Source organism: Lipomyces oligophaga (assembly GCF_038497815.1).
Source record: "Lipomyces oligophaga strain CBS 7107 unplaced genomic scaffold V1516scaffold_5, whole genome shotgun sequence".
NCBI lineage: Eukaryota > Fungi > Ascomycota > Lipomycetes > Lipomycetales > Lipomycetaceae > Lipomyces > [Lipomyces] oligophaga.
Window position 1 is genome coordinate 534,404 of NW_027117789.1, and position 23,376 is coordinate 557,779.

Here is a 23,376-nt window from a genome sequence, read left to right on the forward strand (position 1 = left end):
TCCTATAATCATCTTAATCAGATACATCTAATAAGATATTGTTATATATATACATTCCCAAAAGTCTATATCACATGCCACTGAAAGAGCGACTAGTAATTGGATTCGATAGTTCATCTGCCACATTGCTTCCTTGCTGGTTCGCAACTACAGCCGATGTACTGGCTGTCGCCGAATTATCAAACAGAAACGAATCTCTGCTCAGCAGATCGGTCATGTTCGAGAAATCATCAAGCAGAAACGCTTGATCAAGAAAGCTGGTCGGGTTAGGCAGGTCTGAAAACATCTCCAAAAACTGCGTCTCTAAATTAGGTTGGGATGCTACCCCGGAGGCTGGCGAGTCTGCTGTCGGTATAATTTCGCTCGGCACATGAATCAGAGGAGGCGGAGTAAATGCCGGCACAGATAATACAGATGACGGCGATGTCAAAGAAAATGCCGACGGAATATCGTTGGCCAACGTACTCATCAGCACATTCGGCTGAGCGGATTGTGTCTTCTGTAAAGATCGCGCAGGATGCCCAGTGGGCGAACTTGAAGTATTCCGTGACGAAGAAGAGGATGACGAACTGCTAGGCTTCTGACTAACGATTGGCGCAAAACTCGTTGATTTGTTGGTATTCGTCCAGCGCGATGTAAACGGCTCTTTACCTCGAGAAACACCACCTGAGTTCGGCGATACTCCTGATGTAATCGGAACAGAACTTACTCCACGCCCAATTGCAATTGGACTCAATCCTGTACCAGTCCTAGCTTCTTTTACTTTAGGAGCACTTTCATACTTGGAACTAGATAGGCCTTTACTCCCACGTTCTTGTCGGCCTGACGGGCTATGGCTACCTCTCACTGCTGAGATAGTCGGTCGCACGCCCGCGGCACTAGAACCAGTGGCCAAAGCAGGAATCTGACTCGAGGTCGTTTGCACAGGAGCTCCGTTTGACCACCTATTCTTGGAATTCCTGCTAGAAGTGGAGCCATCATTGGACCCATTCGTGGTCGAGTTGCCGCTGCCAAGATCGTCAGACTGGCTACCTGAACCAGATTGCCGATTTGCAAGGTCTTCTTCTAATTTCCGGAAAACACTACGCGCCATACTACCCATCGCCTCTGCGACCCACCAAGTAGGCGCAAGATCGTCAAGTACCTCGCAGCTTTTGTGCCAACCTTGGATGGCTTCGGGAGAAGGGTATAGACGTAAATAGACTGTCAAAGTGAGTGAAACAGCATATGGTACAGCAGGGAATGGAGGTAGCAATGGATTTGACCGAACTATTCGAATGATCTCATTTGTCGAGTGTAATAGAATAGCAACATTCCGTTCTGGTGACTCTGGTGCCCTTTTATGCGCAAGAATGCACGCAGCATGCCGAAGGAGATGGAGGAATGCGGCCAGGGGAGACGATTCTGTATTGCCGTAAGATAACTCGAAGTCAACTTCGGACGGTAGAGTAGAACCTAACGGCCGATACATGGCAATGACTCTATCTAAAATGTTGCACACATCGTAGAGTCTTGTCAGCCATTCATCTTCAGGCGGCTCATGGCCAGCTCGTAAACCTGTGACGCCCACGTCGTCTAGACGAGAAATTACAGGACGTGCGCATACACATGCAGATATCCGATCAAGACACCATAGAGTCCACCAGATGCGTCTCATCGGGGCCATTTCAGGATAAGAGCTGCGCTCGTGATGTAGACCCAAAAAATGCGCGTAATGGAATGCTTGCTCTAAATTGGAACACGATTTTTCGAGACCTTCAGAGCCCTCGGAATGTAGAGAAAGAAGTGCAAGAACCCTCACAATGGTAAGCTTATCACGCTCTATATCAGCGTATATCAGAGCGCGAATCTTGGTCGCCGTGATTGTTGCGAAATGGCGCGGGGAACGAGAGCGTATGAATCTGCGAGCCTTAGGATGCCGGCACGCGGCAAGAAGAACCGCATGTAGAAGAAGTGTTGGACATTCATCTCGTTGATGTAACTGTAGAAACGATGACTTGTCCAGTAAAGGGAGTAAGGGATGTACGTATTCAAAGTAACAGCTAATTATGCCATCTCGGTCTTGTCGAGAAGGTAAATCAAACGCGCGAATGGAATCTAGATAGGACAGCAAAAACTGGTTCACCGGATGATGAACAGCCGCACCTTTAACCCAGACACCTATGCGATCTTTATCAATATTGCGAAGTGTTAGTAACACAGAAGCCGGATCTAGATCACCAATAAAACGGGTGGAGCCAATATCATCGTTTAAGGCATCAGTCGACCTGCGACCGGCGCCTTGACCCGAGGCCACGGACCTGGAAGTGGATGATAAAGGCCGTGCAGTGACGGAATGGCCAGAGAAAAGACTCGTGGTAGTGTGATTAGGAGGGATCGACATTGCATTATCAAATGCAGTGGAGGTAGAAGAGGAAAGAGTGGCGGACGAAAACGCAGCATCGGAGAGTTTAGTCTGAGGTGATGTAGTTTGTACGGCAGAATTCAACACCGAGTTCATAGACGCCGCAGCAGTAACAGCTGGAACTGCAGCAACTGCAAGGTTAACACGAGCGGCAGCTGTGGAAGAGGTCGCAATATCTGCCACAGATGAGACGATCTGTTTGGCAACCGATCGAGGAGCTGACTTGCCGTTGTCAACGATGCTAGAGACCACATTACGAACGATCGGGGATTGAAGCGACTCAGCAGTATTGCTACGAGCGGTAGAATAAGAAGATTTCTTTTTCGAAGAAATTTTCTCTGGCGGTGAAGGTGAGTTAGTGGGAGGTAAAGAGGAGGATTCGGCGGTGGGAAAGACCAAAGCAGCAGAAGCATTGGAAGAAGGTGAGCTGGAAGTAACGATTTTCGCTGGAGACAAACGAGAATCTTCTTGCTCGTCAATATCAGCTCCGGAGGGAGTAGCACCAAATGTCGGGACAAGACTAGATTGTGTTGGCCAAATTATTTGTGATTGAGAAATTTGAGAGAGAAAACTGACCTGCAGGGTATGTTCTCCTTCATACAAGGAGCACAGCGTTCATGATTTCTGAACGGCGCTTCACATCGCTTCTGGAGTAATTGTTAGAAAGAGCAAGAAAAAGAAGAACAGAGTCGAATTAGCTAAAACTAGCAAAAACGAAACCAATAGAAAATAAAGAAAAAGAAAAAGAAAAACATACGCGTCGGCGCTTGCATTGCTCGCAGGCCTTGTGAGCCCGTTTGCGCTTGCGATATCCTTCATCGTTTGCGGGGAACACGAACATTGAGCGGCGCTGAACAGGACGAAATGGAACAGACGACCAGCAGACGCAGACTTTCGTGTGAAGACGATAGGACAACCGGCGGGACAGGGGTGTGACAGAAAGGAAATTTGATCGGTTTCCCGCGGGAACCGAAAAGAAAGAGACAGAAAGATCGAGCGAGACCGTGTGCGGTTAGAGTGGCAAGAACCTGGACGACGACGAAAGCAGAGCGAGACGCGGCGCAGGACTGCCACGAGAGAGAGAACAGGCAGGAGCGGGCAGGAGAGTAGGAGTGATTGTGCTATTCTAAGAAATCTGGGACGTAAAGTGCCGTTATACTGAGGTTTTTCGGTTCGATCGTTGCAGCTGGAGTCTGATTACAACGGCGCGAAAATGGACGACGAACAGCGCGACCAGACAATCAAGGGACAGCTTTTACAGCAGACGAGCAGACATGGACGACGACGGCAGCAACGCCTAGAAGCCACAGATGGCAAAAAAATAAACGTAATTTCTGGAACACGAGAGCAAAATAACAGGCCAAACTAAAAATGAGTTCGAATTAACACTGCTGATAGCTTGCCTTGCCTTGCGAGCACACCGACCAGCACACACACAGTCGGCGGCGGGAACAAGGCTGTCTGCTATAAGGGTCATAAGGTCACGATGTTTTTTTCTGCTGGCTGGGCTGCGGTGGGTGTGTGTGGAGCTTTGTTAGCACGACCGGAGTCTATTTTGTCCACGAGACCCAAATGGGGTCAATAACATGTTCCACGGCAGCACTACTAGATTCGGACATTTAGATCATCGGACAGGCCAATCCGAGGCGGACGAAGATGGCTCGACTCTCAGAGTACGCATCTGACTTGATTCCTCTGGTCTTTTTAGCACTAGGTGGAAGGTGGAATTATGGGAATTATGGGAATTATGGGGAATCAATAGAGAAAGAAATATCAGCTGAACAGCCAAGCCAGCCAATTCTGGAGGATCCCAGCCAAGTCAAAATTAACTTGAATATTCACAGCGCTGAAGACACATTAATTCTGTTTTTACTTGTAAGACATGACGTTCTACGTAATTTATAAAAACTGATGCTTATATTTCATGCAATACACAAGCGCATACGCAAGCTTCTCGCTCAAAAACAGCCGTTCTCCATACCTTTGATCATCTGTACCGACTTCCACCGGATCTGAGTTTCTCGTTGGCTCGAGAAGCAGCCGTTACAAATGCGGCGATCACACCGGGCCTGGGTTCACATAATATGAAAGTTTCAATCTATTATATATATATCTCTTGTGTATTCAACCGTCGCAACCAGCGCAACTCAAATATTCTAAAACTATCTACAAATCCGCTTCTTCGATTGTGATCCTAGCTATCGGGATAGCTGGCGGAGGCATTGCTATGCTATCCTGCTCAAGAGTGTTACTGAGATCTTCCGCCCTTCTTTCAGGCGGAGGAGACGCGTCTCCATCGTAAACTGGTTTCCGACCTGCCGGCTCAATCGCGTCCAAAGATAGCTCAGACACTCGAGATGGTAGGTCGGCGGCTGCACCGCGCCTGGTCGACGCACCAGCTGAAGTAGCATGGTGCTGATGTTGATATTGCCGCGGATGTCGTGACGCAATCGAATGGCGGGCGTGATGGTGATTATCCGAATTTTCCACTTTGAAAAACCAGTCTCGTTCTTCATCGTATTGATACACTGCCCAGTAAACGCCGTATGGTTTTGGCTCCAAAACCCATAGTGTATTTAGAGGCACTTCGAGATCCCCGATAGCATGACGGCCGAGATTCATGAAATAGCTCAACAGTACCCGCGACACAACTCGGTGCCCGATAATAAGCACATGGTCATGCATTCGCTCAACCTCTGTAATTACAGGTCGAAGCCGATTAATCACATCCAGATAATTTTCACCACCAAGACCGGGGAACCGGTAGGAGATTTTATCTGCCATTCGAGCTGCATACTCGGCGGGATGCTGTTCGCGGATCTGAGCATAGGTGAGTCCGTCATAGTCACCCGAGCCAAGCTCATTCAGCATGCGCATCTGCTTGATATCATATTTATACTCATCAAACCATCTCGCGGTCTCGATCGACCGTTTCAGCATACTTGTCCATACGCAGAAATGCCGCTCAACGGGCTCACCTGTCGGTGTCGTAGGCTGCGAGATCTGGGGTCGCTTGTTATTAGAGGCCGCATCCTCTGCGTGCTGCTCCAATTGTCGCCTCCTAAACGCTTGTTTTTCGTGTTCTATGAATCGAGTAAGGGCTTTCGCATATTTGATACCTTTCGGACTCAAGCTAGCGTCTCCTCCCAGTTTTCCTTTCACGTTGTCTTCACTTTCACCATGACGCGTAATCCAGATCTGGCGTTCGGCCAGATTAAAATTCAACAGGAAATAAACTGCTTGACCTGCAAGAAATCCTTGAATATTGTATGCAACCACTTTTCGGCCCACGTTGATCATCTTAACATACTGAAACCCTTCTACTTTTTCTTCCTCGTCCCCTATCGTTTCATAAGTCTTTTCATAATTTTTCACGCGTAACCTGAAATCCGCAAGGGCCACATCCGGGTCCTGTCCGCGATAATCTGGACCGGACAATTTGAGCCGAAGATTCTGTTCCAGAAGTTCCTTATCATTGCAGATGCTTTCTAAAAACAATACTTTGAGTTCTCCATTAGATCGCTCTTTCACTCGATTCAGAATGAATGCTCTACGTTTTATAGTAGAATTAGTTGCGTCGAGAATCCCAATACTCCCGTTGCCGATTAAGATCCAGTCCAGCAGTTCGTCAAGGGTTTGCATAGCCCAGCTCTCGCGCAGAGTAGCCATAGCTCGATTTTCAGGAGAAAAAAATGAAGCAGGATGAGAAGTACTCAATTCATCGTGTTGATTACCAGAGTTAGCCGTTCGCGCATCTTCAAGAGCGGCCTCGACGTCAGCGGGTTTCAGTAGAGGCGAGTCGGGCAATGGATGACTTGCGGGACCAACGCGATGATTAGACTGACGTCGCGTATTTCCGACATTAAAGATTTTCGTGTCGTGTTGTAGCCAGTTTAAATATCGAGCCAGTTTCTTCGTGATGTAACTCTTTCCCCGAGCCGGAAGACCTACCATGACAATAACTAGTTTTGAACCCACATCGCGCTGCGATATTGTGCCATCTAAAAATCGTAAGAATTAGGAAAAGTCAAAGAAATAAAAATGAAACTTACTTGGCGAAACGCGACTGCTGGTTAGTCCAGGAACATCTAGCGTGGTAGCCCGGCGAGGGAGATCAAGGTAGGGAGGCAGATTAATATTGGGATCACTGGGCTGCAAAGCGCGAGGCGAATTCGCGACCGACGGAAGAGGAGTATCAGTCAAGGCAGCCCTAACGCTTGACAACGCGGGATATACAATTGGAGTTGAGGACGACGACCGCATAGCAAAGTGGCCGGTGGCCGCGGTAAGCGGCAGAGGCACGAAAGTGCCATGAGCTGGAGTTCCTGATCCCGAAGACGGCGAAGCAGGCGATGGAGTTGCGGACGGCGAATTTGACGTCGACCCAGACAAAGGTGTCCCAATCGAATGGAGTGCAGCAGACGATGAAGACGAGGGTATTCGCTGCGTTGATAGAGACGAGGGGTGAGTGGTAGACGCGGACTGATTATCAAGATGACTATTCCTGATCGACGATCCCATCACTGTAGTTTCCTGCTCGGAATAACGTAATTGATAAATAAAAAATATCTAAATTCAAATTCACTCGAACGATCCTTTGCCCAGCAGAAGACGAGAGGTATCCGAGTAGCTGTGAAGTTTCAACCGTACACACAGCCTACCGTAGTAATTCGGGCGATATTAGTGGCGATGATTCAAGCGGGGTCAGTCCTGCAAGGAACTAACAACAGAAGCCGACGGAACGGATCTCGGGATCTCACTGAACAGGAAGCAAAACTGCACAATCGCAAGTTCGCGCTCATGTACTTGCGTCCTGTCTGATTCAAATATCAAATATTGGTGAAATTTCTACTTTCGGATAAATATAAATAAAAAAATTAGAAATCTATAGCTACTTCCTTCTGCGGACATAGAAAATTTCCAAATCGGGAAATTCAAAGTCACGTGAATATCGCGTGCCGCACGTGCGGGGCAAGAAGGAACGACAACATCTACATGAATTAAGAGTACTAGAGGTCAAAAATACTATATTCTAGTAAACTACTCAGTCGCTTCGATTTCCGCAGAGTAGGCAAAACTATTCTGTTTGCGGATTTCATCACAAAGAGACATAGAAACTAAAGACAGGTTCAGAGGATATACGGAGGATTCTAGACGTCCATCGCGAACATCGCGGGCGACCTGATCAGCTTCGTAGAACATGCCGTGTCCTGGTAAAGGGAACTTCAAAATTTGTTCAGGCTTTCCATCTACACGAACCCAAACTTCTTCGGGGCGACAGGAAGATGCCGGTACAACAATTTGACCTTTAGAGCCTTCGATTCGAACCGCAAAGTCCTTGGAGCTTTCAAAGTTCATCGACATGGAGGCAATCGACATGATATGAGGTTTTTCCCAAGTTTGGATGATAGTCGTTTCTTCATCTACGCCTGTCGATCGAGTCGGTAGAATGAGGGACTTCGTGGACGTTGGAGGCGTAAGCGCATTGTCGGGATGCTCATAGCACAACATGAGGATCCAGGTAATCGCGTAAACACCAATATCGAGAAGAGCACCACCTCCATAAGCAGGATTGAACAAGCGGGCGTTAGCCTCGGGCGTGAAGGAAAAAGATAGGTCCGAATGCACTCGGGAAATATCACCAATGATCTTGTCCTTGAAGACCAGCTCCTGGACTTTATGAGTCAAAGGGAAAAAACGAGTCCACATAGCTTCCATGAGAAAGCACTTTTGTTGCTTTGCAACCTGAGCGAGATGGGCCGCCTGGGAACCATTGATTGTGAGCGGCTTTTCACAAACGACATTCTTCCCCGCGCGAAGGGCCTTCAGAGCAACGGGATAATGCTGGTGGTGTGGAGTACCAATGTAGACGATATCAATGCCCGGATCCGCGAACAGAGCGTCATAATCGCCGTAGGATTTGACCTCAGAAGCATAGGGAATGTAGTCTGAAATAAACTTTCTCGCCTTCTCGACCGACCGCGAGGCAACCGCGACAATCTTGTGGTTGACGTCGCTTACCCCGCGAGTTGCAGGGTCGAGAACAGCGTCCTTGACGAACTGCTCACAGATCCAGCCTGTGGCAACGATACCCCATTTTGCAGTATACACCATTATGGCGAGTTAGAAACAATTGGAAATGAGTTTGAATTTTATTGGCGAATAAAAACTGGCCTGCCTTGTGTGAGAAGGATGCGGCGGAAATATAAGAGTAGAAGTTGACTGGGAAACAGATGTAGGCTATATATCTACTCTGAAGGGAAACTGAGCCAGCTTAAATACGATTTCTAGACGGATATCTTGCCAACGTGTTCGAGACTGGATCAGGACTTGTTTGAAGATAAATCTCTGTTTCAATCTCTATTCTCGTCTCTATTCCGTGTTTATTCCGCTTCTAGTCCGCTCTGTTTCCGTACGCTTCGCCATCTTCGCCTTCCTTTCGAACACTGACCGGCAGCTTGTCTTTTCCGGCCTGTTTTCCGAGTCCTTTATCCGCCTGACTTCTCCTCAATCTTTGTCTGCGTTTATCCGCGGTCGCGGTTACGGTTATGATCTCGGTCGTCTCGGGTCGCTCTTGTCGTCTACTGGCACTTTGACCGGTTCGGCCTGCTTTGCCCGGCGGTTGTATGTCTGGCCAGACCTGGATCTCCCCCTGAACGCGGGGCGCGAGCGGAAACCGGTACGGAAATGAGATCACTGTTCGACGGCTTTTGCTTGATTTCCGCCTTGTAGGTTACCCGTAGGTTGACGTAGCGATTGATCTTGGTAGGAATTTACATTGACTATTAACCTCAAATAGAGTAGAATATTTAGAAGTAGGAGCACATTCAATTGGAAAATCTACTCTGGACATAGAAACAATAGAAGTCGATCTAATCATGATCTCTGCGGAAGATATTAAATCACCTCTTTTTCTTCTTTGCGCTGGCAGTCTCCTTAATCTCGATCCACTGCTTCTTGACTCCCCATCGTTCCAACACAGCAATTGCGGCCCGCGACTGAGGTCCTTGGACTGTGATCTCAAGACCCTGATTACCGCCATTGCTACTGCCTTCTGTCGGCGGTCCAACCGTGGTCGACCCCGCGCATTCTGTTCTCAGCGCAGCAGCGACCTCTGCCGCGTCGAGACCGTAGATCTCGACTTTGCCGATTCGAGTCACCTTATGACCCATCTTTGTAGTCACAAGTATTTCGATCCGGGGAGGGGAGCCCTTGACGAGCTTTCCAGGAACGGCACTGTTTCCTCCTTTACGTCCGCTAACAAGAACGCCATCCAGCACCACGCCGTAGTAGCTCGAGCACGAAGTTTTGCGAAACCCCTCGATCAACGTTTCGCGAGTTTGCTTATTGCCCCCGTTCTTAATTCCTGCCGCCTGCACAAGTGTAAGATCTGTCTCAATGATCTTGGGATCATTCGCGCTTACAAGACCTTCGGCCGTTATATAGTCCAACACGACCTGTCGGACTTCACCCGGTGTGAAATATGTCTTTCTACTAGCGCCAGGACTCGCTCCTGAGTTCGCGTGCAAAGTTCTCCAGCGTAAAACGGTTTCCAAAATCGGCTTTCCTTTATCGCGGATTTGAAAATACTCTACAACCTCCATGCGTGTCGTCCCGCTTGCCTGTGAATTAGAGCTATTCATCTCTCGCTTCTCAACTCGGAACATTTTGAACTCCCGTAACTCAGGATGATCAAGTCCTGCTATCGAAATGATCGTGACGTCATCGCCACTGCTGCCTTTGCCCTTGTTCTCTTTGATTTTAACGAGACCCTGGTCTTCCATGGCCTTCAAAAATTTACTTGCTTTTTTCCAGCTAGACTGCTTCATTGTGAGCCCTCCCATGCCGGCTGGAATATGTCTCTGAAGTTGTGCGCTGATAAATGTGCTTGAAATCATCGGCAGATCTATCTCGTTATTTCCTGTCCGAGTTTCGTGGATCGTGCCCAGAAGTGCTTGTGTGTATGCATTGTCGACTTCAAATGTTGAATGTTTTATCACCTGTTCTTCTGTAGCACTTGGTTCAAGCTCAGAAATAGGATCTTGATATTGACTTTCATCTTGAATTTCAATATGTGCTAGGCCTGTTGTGACAGTATCAGTGCCAATATCATTTGTAGATAACTCTACGGTAGCATCGTTTTTTGCCTGATCCTGGCTATCCTGCAGATCAGTGATACTACCACTCTCAATAACTCCCTCTGTTACTTTTGGTCGCTCCAGGCTAAGTTCTTCTGGAACAACAACTTTCCCGGTCCCGCGCCCAATCGGTAGCTCATCACCCAAACAATGAACAATTAAGACTGCCTTACCATGCTGTCCCACAACTCGGGCTACACCCGCCAATTGCAGATTTGCAATTCCGACTGCAATAGGAACGCTTGGATTGTCTGTACTCGCTATTGCGACGATCGCGCCTTGTTTAGCCGCGTCTGGGAATGGAGGAACAAGACCAGGTAGCATCATATCAGCGCCGTTCTGGAGTTTCTGGATTACTGGAGGCCAGGTATGCAGGATCGGCACTAACCAAGGACATTTCCACAGCGTGAACACTAGATCTAATATTAGCTTTTTAAAGTTTCCTCCGGACCTTTGAAAATTATTTGTATTTTTGTGTAAACATACCCGTAGGAACCAGTTGGTCATTGCCTAGCATGATCCACAAAGGTCTCTGGGATCCAGATCCATTGTCTCCAACATAAATCGCACCTATTTCTCCCGTTGCGTGTGCAATGAATTTCGCAACTTGAATTTTGCTAGGAACAAGCAACTCTTTCGTTTCATTTGGTAGTTCTGCGCTGTTGTCTATGAAGACGGAGACTATACCGGCCAGTAATTTTCGCCGGTCGGAACTGCGCACTGGCGAATACGGTTTGATCTATATTGTGATATTCACATTAGTTTATTCCGTGCCAACCTCAAGACTGTACTAACATTTGGTTTCTTTCGAAACATTTGATTTTCTATCTCTTAAGCTCCAACTTCAGCCCTACCGTACTTTTCCTCGGTGACTATAGCCGAAAGATTTATTCTACACGTGACGATTTCGTCATCGGCTGCTTCATCGCCGTTGATCAACGACTTAAAAGTATTGTGAAAATCAGGAGACAAGAAATATTAAATTGGATTTATGTTACAGAATGAGAATACAGACAACTACAAGCTGCACCATCACACTAGTCAACCCAAATAATGTGGGCTTAGCGAGTAAAGTTATGGAAACAGAAGAAGAGAAGAATAGCAGAGGACAAGAGAAAACGCCGACACCAAGCACTTGCTGATAATCTAGGTGTACTTTTGGAGCTGATGCAGGAATTAATCAAATAACAGAGAGGAGATTGAAAGAGAGAACTTGAGAGTAGTGAAGATAAAAGTATCAAACGATTAACAGCAAAGGGTGAGCCGCGATCTCGAACGAAAATCTTACACAGTAATCTAAAAACCAGTCACTTTACTTCGACTCTGACGGGTTCTCCTCAATAAGCTTCTTCCATGAGTTGTCGGCGTATCCGTGGTTGGTTTGCTTAGGCTTGTCGCTGTCGCTCTCCATCATGGCAATACCTGCGGAGCCGACGATCAGAAGAAGAGTAAACCCTTGCGCGTACATACGGGCCAAAACAACCTTCTGAGCAGCAGTCATGTACTTGTCGCGTGAAACAGCCCATCCCGCAGCACCGATGGAGCTTGCCCAAACAGTAACGAAGGCTTTGAATCTGTTTTCGTTGACATAATTAAGAACACGGTCAGTCACAGTTTCAGGAAGCTTCTGTTCCGAGCCAATGTAACTGCCTAAACGATCTTCGCTGATGTCGTTCACCTTATTGAGAACGGCACGCTCGTACTTAAGCGAGTAAACCTCAGTCGTCGTGACGAAGCCCATGAGGAACGATCCCATGAGAAGCAAACTCCGGGCGGATACACTGCGAGCGGCCACTGTGGCCGATCGTGACACAATAGCCCTGTTGATGGCGTATCCGATTGAGCCTGTGAAGATACCTGCAGGAAGAGCACGCTTCAAAATGTAAGGCCACAGACCTTCTTGGGCGTTTTCGAATTTCTCTGCGTTTGGAGTGCTCATCGTGTGTGAGTTATGGAGAATATGTACTTAAAGTACGGTTGTATAATGGAAGTATAGGCAAAGTAATAAGACCGATAGAACGAACAGTTCTACTCAGACAGGGACACAGTTGCAAAAAGAAGAGCGAACAGTAGTAAACGTAAACTTTTAGTAGAAATCTGCTGAATTTATATCCACAAAATTCCGACGATAATCTTTTATCCAAAACAAGTCCGATCGTTTTATTTTGCTCGTCGTATATACTTCCTCCATAGACCTTCTGGACTAGTGACAATGAATGACCTCAACATCAAACGTCACCGCCACTCGGCTGAGACCGGAACCATTCAGAGCACTAGCCACTCAAATGGTACCTCTTGGCTATGCCCTTGCCCGGATATCAACCCCTTAAAAGAACAGACAGTCAGACGTAAGTCATTTTCTATAGAAATTTCTGTTCCATCAAAAAGCTTTGTTAAATTTCATGGATTTCTGATATACTGGTTTCGTGTTATTCTCGCAATTTATATTTGAATTTTCGTGAATTAACTAACTTGTGCGAGTTCGTTCTGCTTTATATTGTTACTTGTTTAGAGAATTAAAGATCCCTCGCGGGCTAGTTGTTGTTTGTTCGATCTTGACCATAGTTAATGTTACAACATTCCAATACCAATAACATTATTCTAACAATATTTTTATATCAGCCTCTTTAGATGAAAAGGTCATATATGCTATAATTTGTAGAATAGCACGCTTGTCAAATTCCACTCTGCAGTCAACTTTATCTGCCTAGTGAGCCGATGTTAGTGCTGAAATCGACCCCCGTCTCCCTCTCATCAGGTTGCAGACATTGGAAGTAATCTCAACACCATGCGGAACAATTAATTATTACATTCGTTCGCAGTTGGGATACTACGACATACAATCTGGATTTCAGATCTCAATTTACATGCACGGATTGCCGTAGAGTCGAAAAACTATCAAAACACTGAGTTCTCGACTGAATCAAATGCAGTCCCTGCTCTTAAGAGCTTAATTTTCCGACGTTGTATAATCACATCAGACATATGCTCATAGCTAATCTGTGGATGAAGTTGCTGTCGGTTTTGTCTACCTTAGTTCCTCACGATCTAAATTCACGGTTAATCTCATCCATTCCCAATTATACTATTTACATGACTATCAAACCAAATATTCAGTAGATTAGCCTAATGCTTGGCCCTTGTTAACAGCAGTCCTTAATCCTCGGACCCAAGGCTGACTAGCCTCGGTCTTATCTGCGAACAAAAATACACGTCCTTCTTGCCCCATTCGTCCGGTCCTACCAACTCGGTGGATCAGATCAATAGACGAATATGGCATATCGTACAGCAGCACTGCATCGATTCCGACGACATGAATTCCGCGGGAAAACACATCTGTTGTCACCAATATTTGCAGATGAGGGGTCATAGGCTCTTCGATACTATGGCTCTTGCTGAAATATCGACCGTTTCGTCTAATAAACAGATCGTCCATATTGTGCGACCGTCGGAATTCACGCATCACTCGCGACCTTTCCTCAAGATCATCAGAGCCCAATAAAATATTTGTAATCACATTCTGACTCTCTAGATAGCGAGTCAGCTCCGGAATCGTATCCTTCTTGTTGACAAAAATGACTACTCGATGAGTTGTCGCCTTTGAGCTGAACATTTTTTCAAGATTAAAAAGCGTCGCCAGAAGTGCTTTGTTCTTTTGTCCCATAAATGGTCGATCTGCAATATTGACTGTTTTCAACGTAATTGTTCGCGGAACTTGATGGAGCTGTGGCGTTACTATGCGCTGCGCTTCCGGGTACTCTTTGCGCAGAGTAACATCGAATTTCCGAGGAATAGTAGCAGAACAAAAAATCAAAGTCTCGAGCATTTTACAGCTCTTGATTGTTTCATCAGTTTTTTCCTTGAACCCGCGGTCCATCAAAGTATCGGCTTCATCGACAACAATTTTCCGGCAATGCTGCAAAACATTCTTATGTGCATGTCGTTCTACCCAGCGGTTCAGAGGAACAGGAGTAGTAACAAGAATATCAATTTGCTTGTCCACCATGTTATCCTGTTCTCTACGTGATGTGTCTTTTGTCAGCATTGCCGAAGATAATTTGACGTGGTGACACATATCCTTAACAATATCTAAAACCTGCTTCACCAAATCAGCCGTAGGAACAATGATCATCGATCGAATATATGGAGTATCGCGAACGTTCCAAATCTGCGGGGCGTTTGTTTCCTCTTCTTCTTTTAACTGTGATAATAAGGGTATCAAATAAGCAAGTGTCTTTCCTGAACCAGTCTCTGCAGCGAGTAAGTAGGTCTTTCTCTGAGGTTTCGCCAGATGTAGTGAGCGACGCCGGTTGATACGTTGATAATAATCTGCATCAGGCTCTGTCTCTAGATCTTGAGGAGGAAGTGCGAGCACAGCTCGTCGCTTCTCAGGCGGTGCTAGACGCATAAGTCTATGAATCGCCAATGACTGAATCACTGTCGGTTTATGGCCCGCAATCTTGGATCGTTCTGAATTAGCTAGCCCCTCACGAACTTTAGGATGGATCCGGAGAGCCATGAACGAATCAAGTCGACCGGCAGTTAAATTCAAAGGTAATCTCTCCTCAGGCTTGAACTGCTCCAAAACTGAAAAACTGCCCGCATTGGGTGGACCTGTTACCACGGGTGTCATTTTCTGTCGTAGATTAAAATCACGCACTCGTTCTCCTTGTTCTCGAAAATCATCATGTGTGAACCTAGATAGCTGCGTCGGACTGGGTTTCAAACGGCTTGACGAATAGTATATGTTCGGCTTTGCCCTGTTCTCAACCGGTCGAGCAGCGGGAGACTTGAAGTTTCGAGTCCCTCGTTTGAATGTTTTCGGCTTGCCTCTTGAATATAGCTTTTTTCGCGTACTTTGATTTTTTCGGCTCGTGCTCTGCTGCCCTCCTCGACTTGGACTTGCTTTCATCGAGCTGATCAAGCGAGCTTGGAGGACTCTTGCGGCCAGATTGGTCCTTGTAGGACCTACAGATAAAATCCGAGCGCACTTCAAAACACCCGGAGTCCATTGTAGTAACATGATTCTAAAATTCATTGTCAGCTAGGGTGGAAATGACCCAGCCCGTCCGAAAAAATATGGACAAAATAAGATCTACTCTATGGGAAGTCTGCGTATGAAAATTTTGGGAGTTGGTGTAGAACGAGGCATTTAAACTGGTTACATTCGTACACCCAAATCCTAAGGTAACTATTGGCTTTTCCTGATTTCCGCCGCCATATTTCATCCATAACAATAGAGTCTACTGTAAAGCTCTCTCGGTCTCTCAAAGAGCATCATCTCTATCTTCCATTATCCTCTCAAATCTACTACAATCAGCCTAAAATGCCGCCCAAAAAAGGAGGACTTCGAGGAGCGTCCCTTCAGGAGCTCTTAGAAAAGCTCAATGTTCATGTTGACAATGAAGAACACACCAGTGTGATTGATCTTGCAGACCGTGTTCTCAAGCAAGATCCGGACGACAGAAAAGCATTGAAATCAAAGATAGTAGCGCTGATTAAACTAGAGCGATTCGATTCGGCTCTGGAACTAGCTTTGAAATATTCCGATGCGATACTGGAAGCTTGCTATTGTTTGTATAGTCTTGGTCGACTAGACGAGGCCAGCGCAAAGATAGACGAGGCACTGGTAAGCTCGAGTCTTGGACCGGTGCAAACCAGAGGATTGAAGCATCTCAAAGGACAAGTTGTAAGCTGCCTATCTGACGCGTTAGAGCTGGACTGACTTAAATTTAGGCCTATCGCCAGGAGAGATTCGCTGATGCAGCCCAAGTTTACGACGAATTATCAAAGAGCTCTTTCATTGTAAGTGCGGTCAGACGTGTACGGGGAGCGTCTAACAGGTCAAGGTCGACGGAGAAGCACATGATGTTTTGGTGAATGAATTAGCCATTAATGCACAACAGCGCTGGTGGAATGCTACTACGCTAGATGTCCCAGCAGTTCAAGCATCGTCGCATGAGCAAGCATTTAATCTTGCCACTGTGAAGATATCTGAAGGAAATTGCTCAGAGGCGCTTTCTCTTTTGGAGCGTGCAAAAGGTAGGTTAGATGGTTAGAGTGTGAAGGAAGACAATACTAATTGAAACTTAGAATTGACACTAGCGCTGGAAGATTTCACGGCGCAGGAGATTAAAGAGGAATTGAACCCAATTCTTATTCAAGCTTCTTTTGTTCATCTTGCGCTTGGCGAGCCGGAGAAAGCTACTGAGATTTTGTCGACCATAGATCTCAACAGGTATGAATTTCATTTAGAAAATTAATTCCACATCACTAATTAATAGTACCTCTGATCCGTTGACAAGAGACTTGGTGATTAACAATCTTCTTGCTGCAGGATCGGCTCCCGGATATACGAATGAGAATCCTCATATCTCCCTTCGTCGTTTAGACTCTGTCAAGAAGAATAAAGCATCGAGCGGTGCATATATCCGTTTGCAGAAGAAAATGCTCTCTCGGAATCGTCTTTCAATTGAATATCTTGCTGGTAAAGAAGCAGCTGTCAAACGCGGTATAAAACTTCACCTCGAACAGTACCCTGAAGATGGTGGAATTAGTATTCTCTCGTTCCGGCCACCTATCTTGGATAGTTTTAGTACTGGTGGTAAGTTCTCCAACAAAAATCTTCTTGGGCGCTCGTTGAAGCGTTTTGCGAAGGAGCCCAGCAATGTTGGTTTAGGCCTCGCAATCATTCAAATGTTGATAGAAAAGCATAACGTTGATCGCGCTGCCCAAGTCATGAATAGCATGCTGGATGCAGGTGTGAGATATCCTGGAGTTGATGCTGTTGCCAAGCAGATCAAAATTGCCCAGATGAGGAAATAAGTGTTTTCTTTTCATTGATGTATAACTTGTACTATTAGAAAGCTACGAAAAGTGTTTTTAGTGGTGGGTTTATTAATATACAAATGCATGATACATAGGAGTGCCAAGAGACAGTCAAGTAAACAAACTATCTTCCTCACGAAGATATTCGCCAATGTCTCCTTGTCTGAAAGCGACAATGCCGGTCGGATCCAGTCGTCGAGCTTCAGAAGTTGACTTTGCTGTCACTCCAAATCCCTGGATCAGTTAGAACTTTATAAACTCTTTGAATGATAGAAGAGAAACCACGTACTAAAGGAATATCGTTCATGGCATAGACAATGACGCCGCTATGCTCCGGAATATCATCGCTCATTTTGCCAACGTGCGCTTTGAGAACATTATTTCCATATAAATACGACATTTCACCGTTTGGTTTAATCCAGATTTTGTACCGAGCATATTGGGCAAGAATATCGATAGAGGTGATATGTAGTCTGAATTTACCTGATTTTGTGAATTTGCCCAGACAGATCCCGACGGACATAAGTTCTGTTCTTCCAACCGCAGTAGCATATTTCATTACTCTTTCGCTGGTCGCTATTAGTTCTGAGCTGTATCTGTTATCGGATTAGCAGAAAACTTACCTGACATAATAAACTCTGTCCTTCTGGAGCCGAAAACAGTGCGGATCATCTGAATTGTCAATCAAATGTGTAATGTTCCTACCGATGTAGTTTGCTAGTTTTTCAAAAACAGTTTTCGTTTCATCTTCTGTCAAAGGTCTCATTTTGCGTCCGTACCAGAAATTATTTTAAAGTGCTTAAATTCGATAGTATAGACAGATAAATATTTTTGATTGCCTAATTTGAGAAAAGATTTCTAGACTTATTGGGACTTCCCAACGCAAATAGCCAAACGACCTAAAGAAACGGAAAATTTTCTTTACCTTGATCACATAAAACTGGCAAAAATAAACAGGAATAGAAATGCCGACTAGCGATGAACCGAATTGTTCTGAACTTGTTGCCGGGCACGATGTTTCTATTCAAACGAACCACAGTGGCCGACAGGCCAAGAAGCGCGGCCGTAATCAGCATGGCAAGGAGGATGTAAGGTGAATTGCCAGTTTTTGTTTCACTTTCCTTGCGTTATGGCAGATCAGCTAACTGGAAGGATCAAGATATCATGAATCCGGTAGAGAAAACAAAAAACCGCGCGCAAAGTTCGATAGAAAGCCTTGGGGACCGAAGCCAAAGGTATTTGATCAAGAAGGGAATGAAATTTTACCCGAGCCTAGACGGCCGAAGAGGAAAGTTGCTTGTTTAATTGGATACTGCGGTACTGGCTATTATGGAATGCAATTGTAAGTTTCATTTAATCATTTTTCTGTTTTTGAATAAACGGATGCTGACCAAATCAGCAATCCCCCGTTACGCACTATAGAGGGAGATATTTTCAACGCCATGGTGAAAGCTGGTGCGATCTCAAAAGACAACGCAAACGATCCAAAAAAAGTTCGATTTCTGCGATCTGCGAGGACAGATAAAGGTGTTCATGCTGCTGGGAATGTGATTTCCGTCAAACTGATCATTGAAGACGACGACATTCTCGAGAAGATAAATGCAAATTTACCGGATACTATCCGTATTTGGGGAATTAGTCGAGTAACGGGTGGATTTGATTGTCGGAAACACTGTGGGTCGAGAGTGTACGAGTACTTGATTCCCTCGTATGCATTCATCTCGCCGCGGCCGCAATCACCATTTGGATTGAGACTTAGAGAAATGAATAGTCTTTACCCGGGAGTTATGCGAGCTGATCCAGAAGGAGAACAATTCTGGAAATCGATTGATGAACGACTGGCGGCGAAATCGATCGATGTTAATCAAGTGATTAACGCATTTGAAAAAACCCGCGCTACTGATAAGACCAAGTCAGCTGAAGAGATACAAATTCCTGGCGAAGGCAAAGACGATGCAAAACCAACAGGATTGACTGAAGTCGACTGGCAGGCGTATAAAACATTAAGAGAAATTGAGCTAGACGAACGGTTAAAATATCGTATCACACCCGAACGTCTGGGTCTTGTCCGTCAAGCCATGAAGATATATGAAGGTTCTCACAACTTTCACAACTTTACTCTAAAAAAGAGTTTCACGGATCCCAGTGCTAAGCGTTTCATGAAAAATATCACCGTTAGCGATCCGAAGCTGATCGACAATACAGAATGGCTATCTATCAAGATTCACGGACAATCGTTTATGCTGCATCAGATTCGTAAAATGATTTTCATGGCTGCGGAAACTGTTCGCGCCGGAACACCCATCGACCATATCATGGACGCATTCTTAAAAACAAGAGTAAGTATCCCCAAAGCGCCGGCTCTGGGTTTACTGCTCGAGCGCCCTGTATTTGACGATATTAACAATCGACTGACCTCGTACGGTCACTCTGAAATCGACTTTAAACCGTTCGATAGTCAGATCGAAATCTTCAAACAAAACCATATTTATGATAAAATTTTCGACATCGAAATGAAAGAACACACATTTCACTCATTTTTTAACTATCTCGATATGTTCAATGGGGCTACGTTTCTGGATTTCTTTACCGCTAAGTACGCGCGTGAAAATGGCATGCAAGAAATTGTTCAGACTTCATTTGAAGATGAAGAAGACCGGGAAGAACTCGACGCACAAGCTTCAGATCGAGAAGGCTAAACCGTTAAGACATATTTATATATATTATTTCATGCTATTTCCTACCAGCTACCTCTGTGCGTATCAATGCATGCTTCCTTGTGCAATCGTTTGCGTGCATATTTGACAATCAAAATACAAATCTTCATTCATCACTGGACTTCAGCGGTCCTGCAACATACGTCTTGTTACTATTCTCACTGCTGCTACTACTGCTGCTACTTCTATTATTGCCAGTGATGACAATCGGATCTTCTTCATAGTTTGTGAAATGTAAAGACGCATCTTCTTCTTCAGACTCGTGCTGCTCGAGTTCGCGGTCCCGCGCGGGCTCGACAGCTTCCCAGGACTTCCGGCCGTAGTAAAGATTATGGAAGAACTGTTTCCCCTCACCATAATAGATCCACTGAATAAAAATCGTAGAATCAAAACCAACTGTTCCTGCAGATCCAAGCAAATAAGGGAGCTCGTCCCACAAAAAGTCAGATCGTTCCAGGGGTTCCATGGTAGCCGCATTGGTTAGAATGGAAAGTGTATAGAACGTGTTGCCCAAAAATGCAGCGACAAATAGCATGACAGATAATCCCGAGGTCGACTGTCGAACAAAGTTGGTGTATATTTGTGGCATCCGTGAGGTCAGATACATAACTGTACAGATCCAGGCAAACACACGGCCCACTGATTCCTTACTGTCCAACTTGAACCACCTCCGAAGACCATTAAATCCCGCCATGGTATGAAATTCCTCTGAAGCAGCGATAAGCGGTGTTGAGTAGGTAATTGTGACTTGAGAATCGGAAGTAGGAGGAATAAGCATAGCTCCAGCTAATCCAATCATGGCAACAACTGCCGAAAGAGACAGCATGACATTAGCTCTCCGGCGATTTGTGCTTCGAATAGTCTGCGAGGAGCGAGTGGATGATGTCGACTCTGACGAGATCGACGACGCAGAAGAGCCTGGGTCGGGGGGCGACAGAAGCACATAGTAAGTCTGTGATTGAAACCGAGTGTAGTATACATATTGGCTACATAGAATGACGTCGATAGACAAATAATACGTAGCCAAGAGAGTTTGGAAAAATAGCTGGTTCGTCAGTAAACAACCTAGAAGATTGGTCGCGTCGCCTAGCAACCAGTTGAAGAGAAACAGCCAGCTGACTCCTTCGACAGAGTGATTCCTCCAGTTTTTGATAACTTGAGGAAGTTGAGCGCCTAGCCATGAAAACAAAGACATATATCCTAAATTATTAGTAAAATGCTAGGATACTGATATCATAAATAATTACCAAAAATGAAAGACGCCTCGCCCATGGAATCATAGACGCAAGAGCCAGCGATTCTTGCGATCCAACGAACAAGATATTCACCTTGATCGTCTACCAGCGGACAATTTCGAATGGATCTGTCCATTTCAATATCCTAATATGCAAAACTGCCGAACGAACAGCCAATAGTCTGCTATCCAGACTGGCTATAAATCGTCTAAAAATCAATCTGCTGGAGGTCTCAATATATCGAATTCAGTTCTGTTCAATCGAAATAATAGTGACAGTGCAGACAGCTCCAGCAGCGATTTAAAAACCGTGATATCGTTATTGCGCTGATGTTCCGCTAATATTCCTCTATTTTACTTCTCTTCTACCGCTATTCTATTCACGATCTGTTCCGGTTTCGGCCGTAATTTGCAAATTTGAAAATCCTTTCAAAAACCAGTATATTGTGGCGGACTAATTCTCCCGCTGAGCTAGTATGGAGTCACAATCAGCTCACATACTGCTCACGCAAGTCACAACCGTCCCTTTCACGTGCTAAGATCCCACAATATTTGCTGGCGAACACATTCGTTTGTGAAGATACTATTCTAATTTGCGTAATCTTGTTGAGGATGATATTATAAAAGACAAGACAATAAGAAAATTAGGAATAAGAATCAATACAGTAAGCAGAATGATTAAGGGAAGAAAAACAGCCACATGGACGAATATTATTTACATGTCCTAAGCAGTACCTAGTAATCAGACACTTTGACAAAAACCTTTCCAAAATTCTTTCCAGACAATAACTCTAAAAACCCATCGAGCAAATTGTCCAGTCCATCAACCTCATATTCCCTATACACAATGGACTTATCCAGAAGGCCGTCTGAGACATCTTTCTCAAACCGGCCAATGAAAGTGGGATCCGATTGCATTGTATCGAGAATGATAAAACCCTCCATCCTTAGACGTTTTCCGACAATGAGATTAAGATTCTTGAAGCGATATCCTTCTCCAGGTTTGTTGTTGTATTGGGATATCATCCCGCATGCGACAATCCGACCAAAATCCTTCATATGAACCAGAGCGGCATCAAGCAGCTCACCGCCAACATTGTCAAAGTAGAGGTCAATTCCTTCAGGTATATGATTAGCAATCGCCTCGTAAGGGTCTTTCTCGACCTTATAGTTCCATGCATCATCGAACTTTAGTTCCTCTAAAAGATACTTCATCTTGTCGTCTGATCCAACATATCCTACAACGCGCATACCCGCCCGCTTCGCCAGCTGACCAACAATTTGGCCCACCGCTCCTGAAGCAGCAGAAATCAACAACGTCTCATTCTTCTTAAGAGGTCCCCCGACTTCCAAGAGACCATGATACCCTGTCATTCCAGGCATCCCAAGTACACCAACAAAATACGACAAGGGAAAGTTGTGCGGATTCTCAATCTTACGGTAGAATCCTACAAATTGTTTCTCAACAGCCTGATATATCGTCGACTCTGTAGTTGGACTCACAACCAAATCCCCTTCTGCAAAAGCTAGTGTATCAGACTTAAGAACTTTTGCAACCCCGAAATTGGATATTGGTTTGCCAAACTCGAACGCAGAACTGTACGACTTCAAACTAGGATCCCGCATTCTTCCGCGAAGATATGGATCCAAAGATAAAACGAGCACTTGTACAAACATTCCGCCTTCGGGAGCTTCGGGCTCAATTTCAGCGGACTTCACGACCAAACTCTCGGGCCCGGGCTTCGAAAACTGTCAGTAGTCCACTCTGACATGATCTAACAGATCGTACTCCATGTACTCACCACACCAACAGGGAATTTTTCATACAGCACGCTTTTGTTTTGCAAAACCATACTAATTACTCGTTAACTATTTATTGCTGGTATGTATCATCCAGAGCTAAATCAAGCATCAAAATCAATCACAGTCGACTGATTGTGTCCATCTATCTGGATCACTTCCCTTACTTATATGGGATAATTTCACCCAAACCCATTTAGTAATCAAGTCTACTCCGGATCAATTTCTCCGATTCACTCCACATTTTCTCACTTC

At 45.3% G+C, this 23,376-nt stretch overlaps 11 protein-coding genes across 11 annotated transcripts; 2 read left to right on the top strand and 9 right to left on the bottom strand.

Moving 5' to 3' along the window:
- Positions 1–70: 70 nt before the first annotated feature.
- Positions 71–3,245, bottom strand: V1516DRAFT_625671 (fungal-specific transcription factor domain-containing protein; the record flags this gene model as incomplete). The annotated part of the gene is made up of 4 exons (XM_066919716.1): positions 71–572; positions 1,026–2,645; positions 2,981–3,051; positions 3,162–3,245. 4 exons carry the CDS (start codon positions 3,243–3,245, stop codon positions 71–73), a joined length of 2,277 nt encoding a protein of 758 aa, XP_066776741.1.
- A 1,239-nt stretch (positions 3,246–4,484) lies between these two features.
- Positions 4,485–7,256, bottom strand: V1516DRAFT_676893 (PFK26 6-phosphofructo-2-kinase-like protein). The gene is made up of 2 exons (XM_066922488.1): positions 6,457–7,256; positions 4,485–6,405 (listed from the first exon to the last, which is right to left on the bottom strand). Exons 1-2 carry the CDS (start codon positions 6,923–6,925, stop codon positions 4,571–4,573), a joined length of 2,304 nt encoding a protein of 767 aa, XP_066776742.1. The 5' UTR covers positions 6,926–7,256; the 3' UTR covers positions 4,485–4,570.
- A 170-nt stretch (positions 7,257–7,426) lies between these two features.
- Positions 7,427–8,912, bottom strand: V1516DRAFT_413720 (uncharacterized protein). The gene has a single exon (XM_066919004.1). It carries the CDS (start codon positions 8,516–8,518, stop codon positions 7,445–7,447), a length of 1,074 nt encoding a protein of 357 aa, XP_066776743.1. The 5' UTR covers positions 8,519–8,912; the 3' UTR covers positions 7,427–7,444.
- Positions 8,913–9,169: 257 nt separating this feature from the next.
- Positions 9,170–11,427, bottom strand: V1516DRAFT_676899 (uncharacterized protein). Its single transcript, XM_066922489.1, has 3 exons — positions 11,338–11,427; positions 11,029–11,281; positions 9,170–10,955 (listed from the first exon to the last, which is right to left on the bottom strand). Exons 1-3 carry the CDS (start codon positions 11,356–11,358, stop codon positions 9,307–9,309), a joined length of 1,923 nt encoding a protein of 640 aa, XP_066776744.1. The 5' UTR covers positions 11,359–11,427; the 3' UTR covers positions 9,170–9,306.
- Positions 11,428–11,503: 76 nt separating this feature from the next.
- V1516DRAFT_676900 (uncharacterized protein) lies at positions 11,504–12,829 on the bottom strand. The gene has a single exon (XM_066922490.1). The coding sequence runs from the start codon at positions 12,479–12,481 to the stop codon at positions 11,855–11,857; it is 627 nt and encodes a 208-aa protein (XP_066776745.1). The 5' UTR covers positions 12,482–12,829; the 3' UTR covers positions 11,504–11,854.
- An 834-nt stretch (positions 12,830–13,663) lies between these two features.
- V1516DRAFT_696249 (P-loop containing nucleoside triphosphate hydrolase protein) lies at positions 13,664–15,565 on the bottom strand (the record flags this gene model as incomplete). The annotated part of the gene is made up of 3 exons (XM_066924031.1): positions 13,664–15,178; positions 15,203–15,272; positions 15,534–15,565. The coding sequence occupies 3 exons, from the start codon at positions 15,563–15,565 to the stop codon at positions 13,664–13,666; spliced, it is 1,617 nt and encodes a 538-aa protein (XP_066776746.1).
- Positions 15,566–15,749: 184 nt separating this feature from the next.
- On the top strand, positions 15,750–17,472 carry V1516DRAFT_676905 (uncharacterized protein). The gene is made up of 5 exons (XM_066922491.1): positions 15,750–16,231; positions 16,279–16,347; positions 16,392–16,584; positions 16,636–16,780; positions 16,827–17,472. The coding sequence occupies exons 1-5, from the start codon at positions 15,869–15,871 to the stop codon at positions 17,365–17,367; spliced, it is 1,311 nt and encodes a 436-aa protein (XP_066776747.1). The 5' UTR covers positions 15,750–15,868; the 3' UTR covers positions 17,368–17,472.
- V1516DRAFT_691725 (uncharacterized protein) lies at positions 17,420–18,187 on the bottom strand. The gene is made up of 3 exons (XM_066923866.1): positions 17,994–18,187; positions 17,660–17,939; positions 17,420–17,604 (listed from the first exon to the last, which is right to left on the bottom strand). Exons 1-3 carry the CDS (start codon positions 18,134–18,136, stop codon positions 17,482–17,484), a joined length of 546 nt encoding a protein of 181 aa, XP_066776748.1. The 5' UTR covers positions 18,137–18,187; the 3' UTR covers positions 17,420–17,481.
- Positions 18,188–18,204: 17 nt separating this feature from the next.
- On the top strand, positions 18,205–20,441 carry V1516DRAFT_676911 (pseudouridine synthase). Its single transcript, XM_066922492.1, has 3 exons — positions 18,205–18,463; positions 18,530–18,712; positions 18,770–20,441. Exons 1-3 carry the CDS (start codon positions 18,336–18,338, stop codon positions 20,067–20,069), a joined length of 1,611 nt encoding a protein of 536 aa, XP_066776749.1. The 5' UTR covers positions 18,205–18,335; the 3' UTR covers positions 20,070–20,441.
- Positions 20,096–21,759, bottom strand: V1516DRAFT_676912 (PQ loop repeat-domain-containing protein; the record flags this gene model as incomplete). Its single annotated transcript, XM_066922493.1, has 2 exons — positions 21,335–21,759; positions 20,096–21,287 (listed from the first exon to the last, which is right to left on the bottom strand). Coding segments are annotated over exons 1-2 (1,214 nt in total), but the record flags the coding sequence as incomplete, so codon positions are not given.
- On the bottom strand, positions 21,760–23,368 carry V1516DRAFT_676913 (uncharacterized protein). The gene is made up of 2 exons (XM_066922494.1): positions 23,124–23,368; positions 21,760–23,061 (listed from the first exon to the last, which is right to left on the bottom strand). Exons 1-2 carry the CDS (start codon positions 23,172–23,174, stop codon positions 22,057–22,059), a joined length of 1,056 nt encoding a protein of 351 aa, XP_066776751.1. The 5' UTR covers positions 23,175–23,368; the 3' UTR covers positions 21,760–22,056.
- Positions 23,369–23,376: the final 8 nt, after the last annotated feature.

Excerpts from the sequence above, each read along its gene's own strand:
- V1516DRAFT_676911 (XM_066922492.1), top strand. The coding sequence starts at position 18,336 with ATGCCGACTAGCGATGAACCGAATTGTTCTGAACTTGTTGCCGGGCAC. Across the intron at positions 18,464-18,529 it reads CATGGCAAGGAGGATGTAAG|ATATCATGAATCCGGTAGAG; the intron begins GTGAATTGCCAG and ends GGAAGGATCAAG. Across the intron at positions 18,713-18,769 it reads GGCTATTATGGAATGCAATT|CAATCCCCCGTTACGCACTA; the intron begins GTAAGTTTCATT and ends TGACCAAATCAG.
- V1516DRAFT_676913 (XM_066922494.1), bottom strand. The coding sequence starts at position 23,174 with ATGGTTTTGCAAAACAAAAGCGTGCTGTATGAAAAATTCCCTGTTGGT. Across the intron at positions 23,062-23,123 it reads AAAAATTCCCTGTTGGTGTG|CCCGGGCCCGAGAGTTTGGT; the intron begins GTGAGTACATGG and ends CAGTTTTCGAAG.
- V1516DRAFT_676900 (XM_066922490.1), bottom strand. The coding sequence starts at position 12,481 with ATGAGCACTCCAAACGCAGAGAAATTCGAAAACGCCCAAGAAGGTCTG.
- V1516DRAFT_676899 (XM_066922489.1), bottom strand. The coding sequence starts at position 11,358 with ATGTTTCGAAAGAAACCAAAT. Across the intron at positions 11,282-11,337 it reads TGTTTCGAAAGAAACCAAAT|ATCAAACCGTATTCGCCAGT; the intron begins GTTAGTACAGTC and ends ATCACAATATAG. Across the intron at positions 10,956-11,028 it reads TGACCAACTGGTTCCTACGG|TGTTCACGCTGTGGAAATGT; the intron begins GTATGTTTACAC and ends TATTAGATCTAG.
- V1516DRAFT_676905 (XM_066922491.1), top strand. The coding sequence starts at position 15,869 with ATGCCGCCCAAAAAAGGAGGACTTCGAGGAGCGTCCCTTCAGGAGCTC. Across the intron at positions 16,232-16,278 it reads AGCATCTCAAAGGACAAGTT|GCCTATCGCCAGGAGAGATT; the intron begins GTAAGCTGCCTA and ends ACTTAAATTTAG. Across the intron at positions 16,781-16,826 it reads TCGACCATAGATCTCAACAG|TACCTCTGATCCGTTGACAA; the intron begins GTATGAATTTCA and ends ACTAATTAATAG.
- V1516DRAFT_676893 (XM_066922488.1), bottom strand. The coding sequence starts at position 6,925 with ATGGGATCGTCGATCAGGAATAGTCATCTTGATAATCAGTCCGCGTCT. Across the intron at positions 6,406-6,456 it reads CAGCAGTCGCGTTTCGCCAA|ATGGCACAATATCGCAGCGC; the intron begins GTAAGTTTCATT and ends TACGATTTTTAG.
- V1516DRAFT_691725 (XM_066923866.1), bottom strand. The coding sequence starts at position 18,136 with ATGAGACCTTTGACAGAAGATGAAACGAAAACTGTTTTTGAAAAACTA. Across the intron at positions 17,940-17,993 it reads GACAGAGTTTATTATGTCAG|CGAAAGAGTAATGAAATATG; the intron begins GTAAGTTTTCTG and ends AATAGCGACCAG. Across the intron at positions 17,605-17,659 it reads CCATGAACGATATTCCTTTA|GGATTTGGAGTGACAGCAAA; the intron begins GTACGTGGTTTC and ends TAACTGATCCAG.
- V1516DRAFT_413720 (XM_066919004.1), bottom strand. The coding sequence starts at position 8,518 with ATGGTGTATACTGCAAAATGGGGTATCGTTGCCACAGGCTGGATCTGT.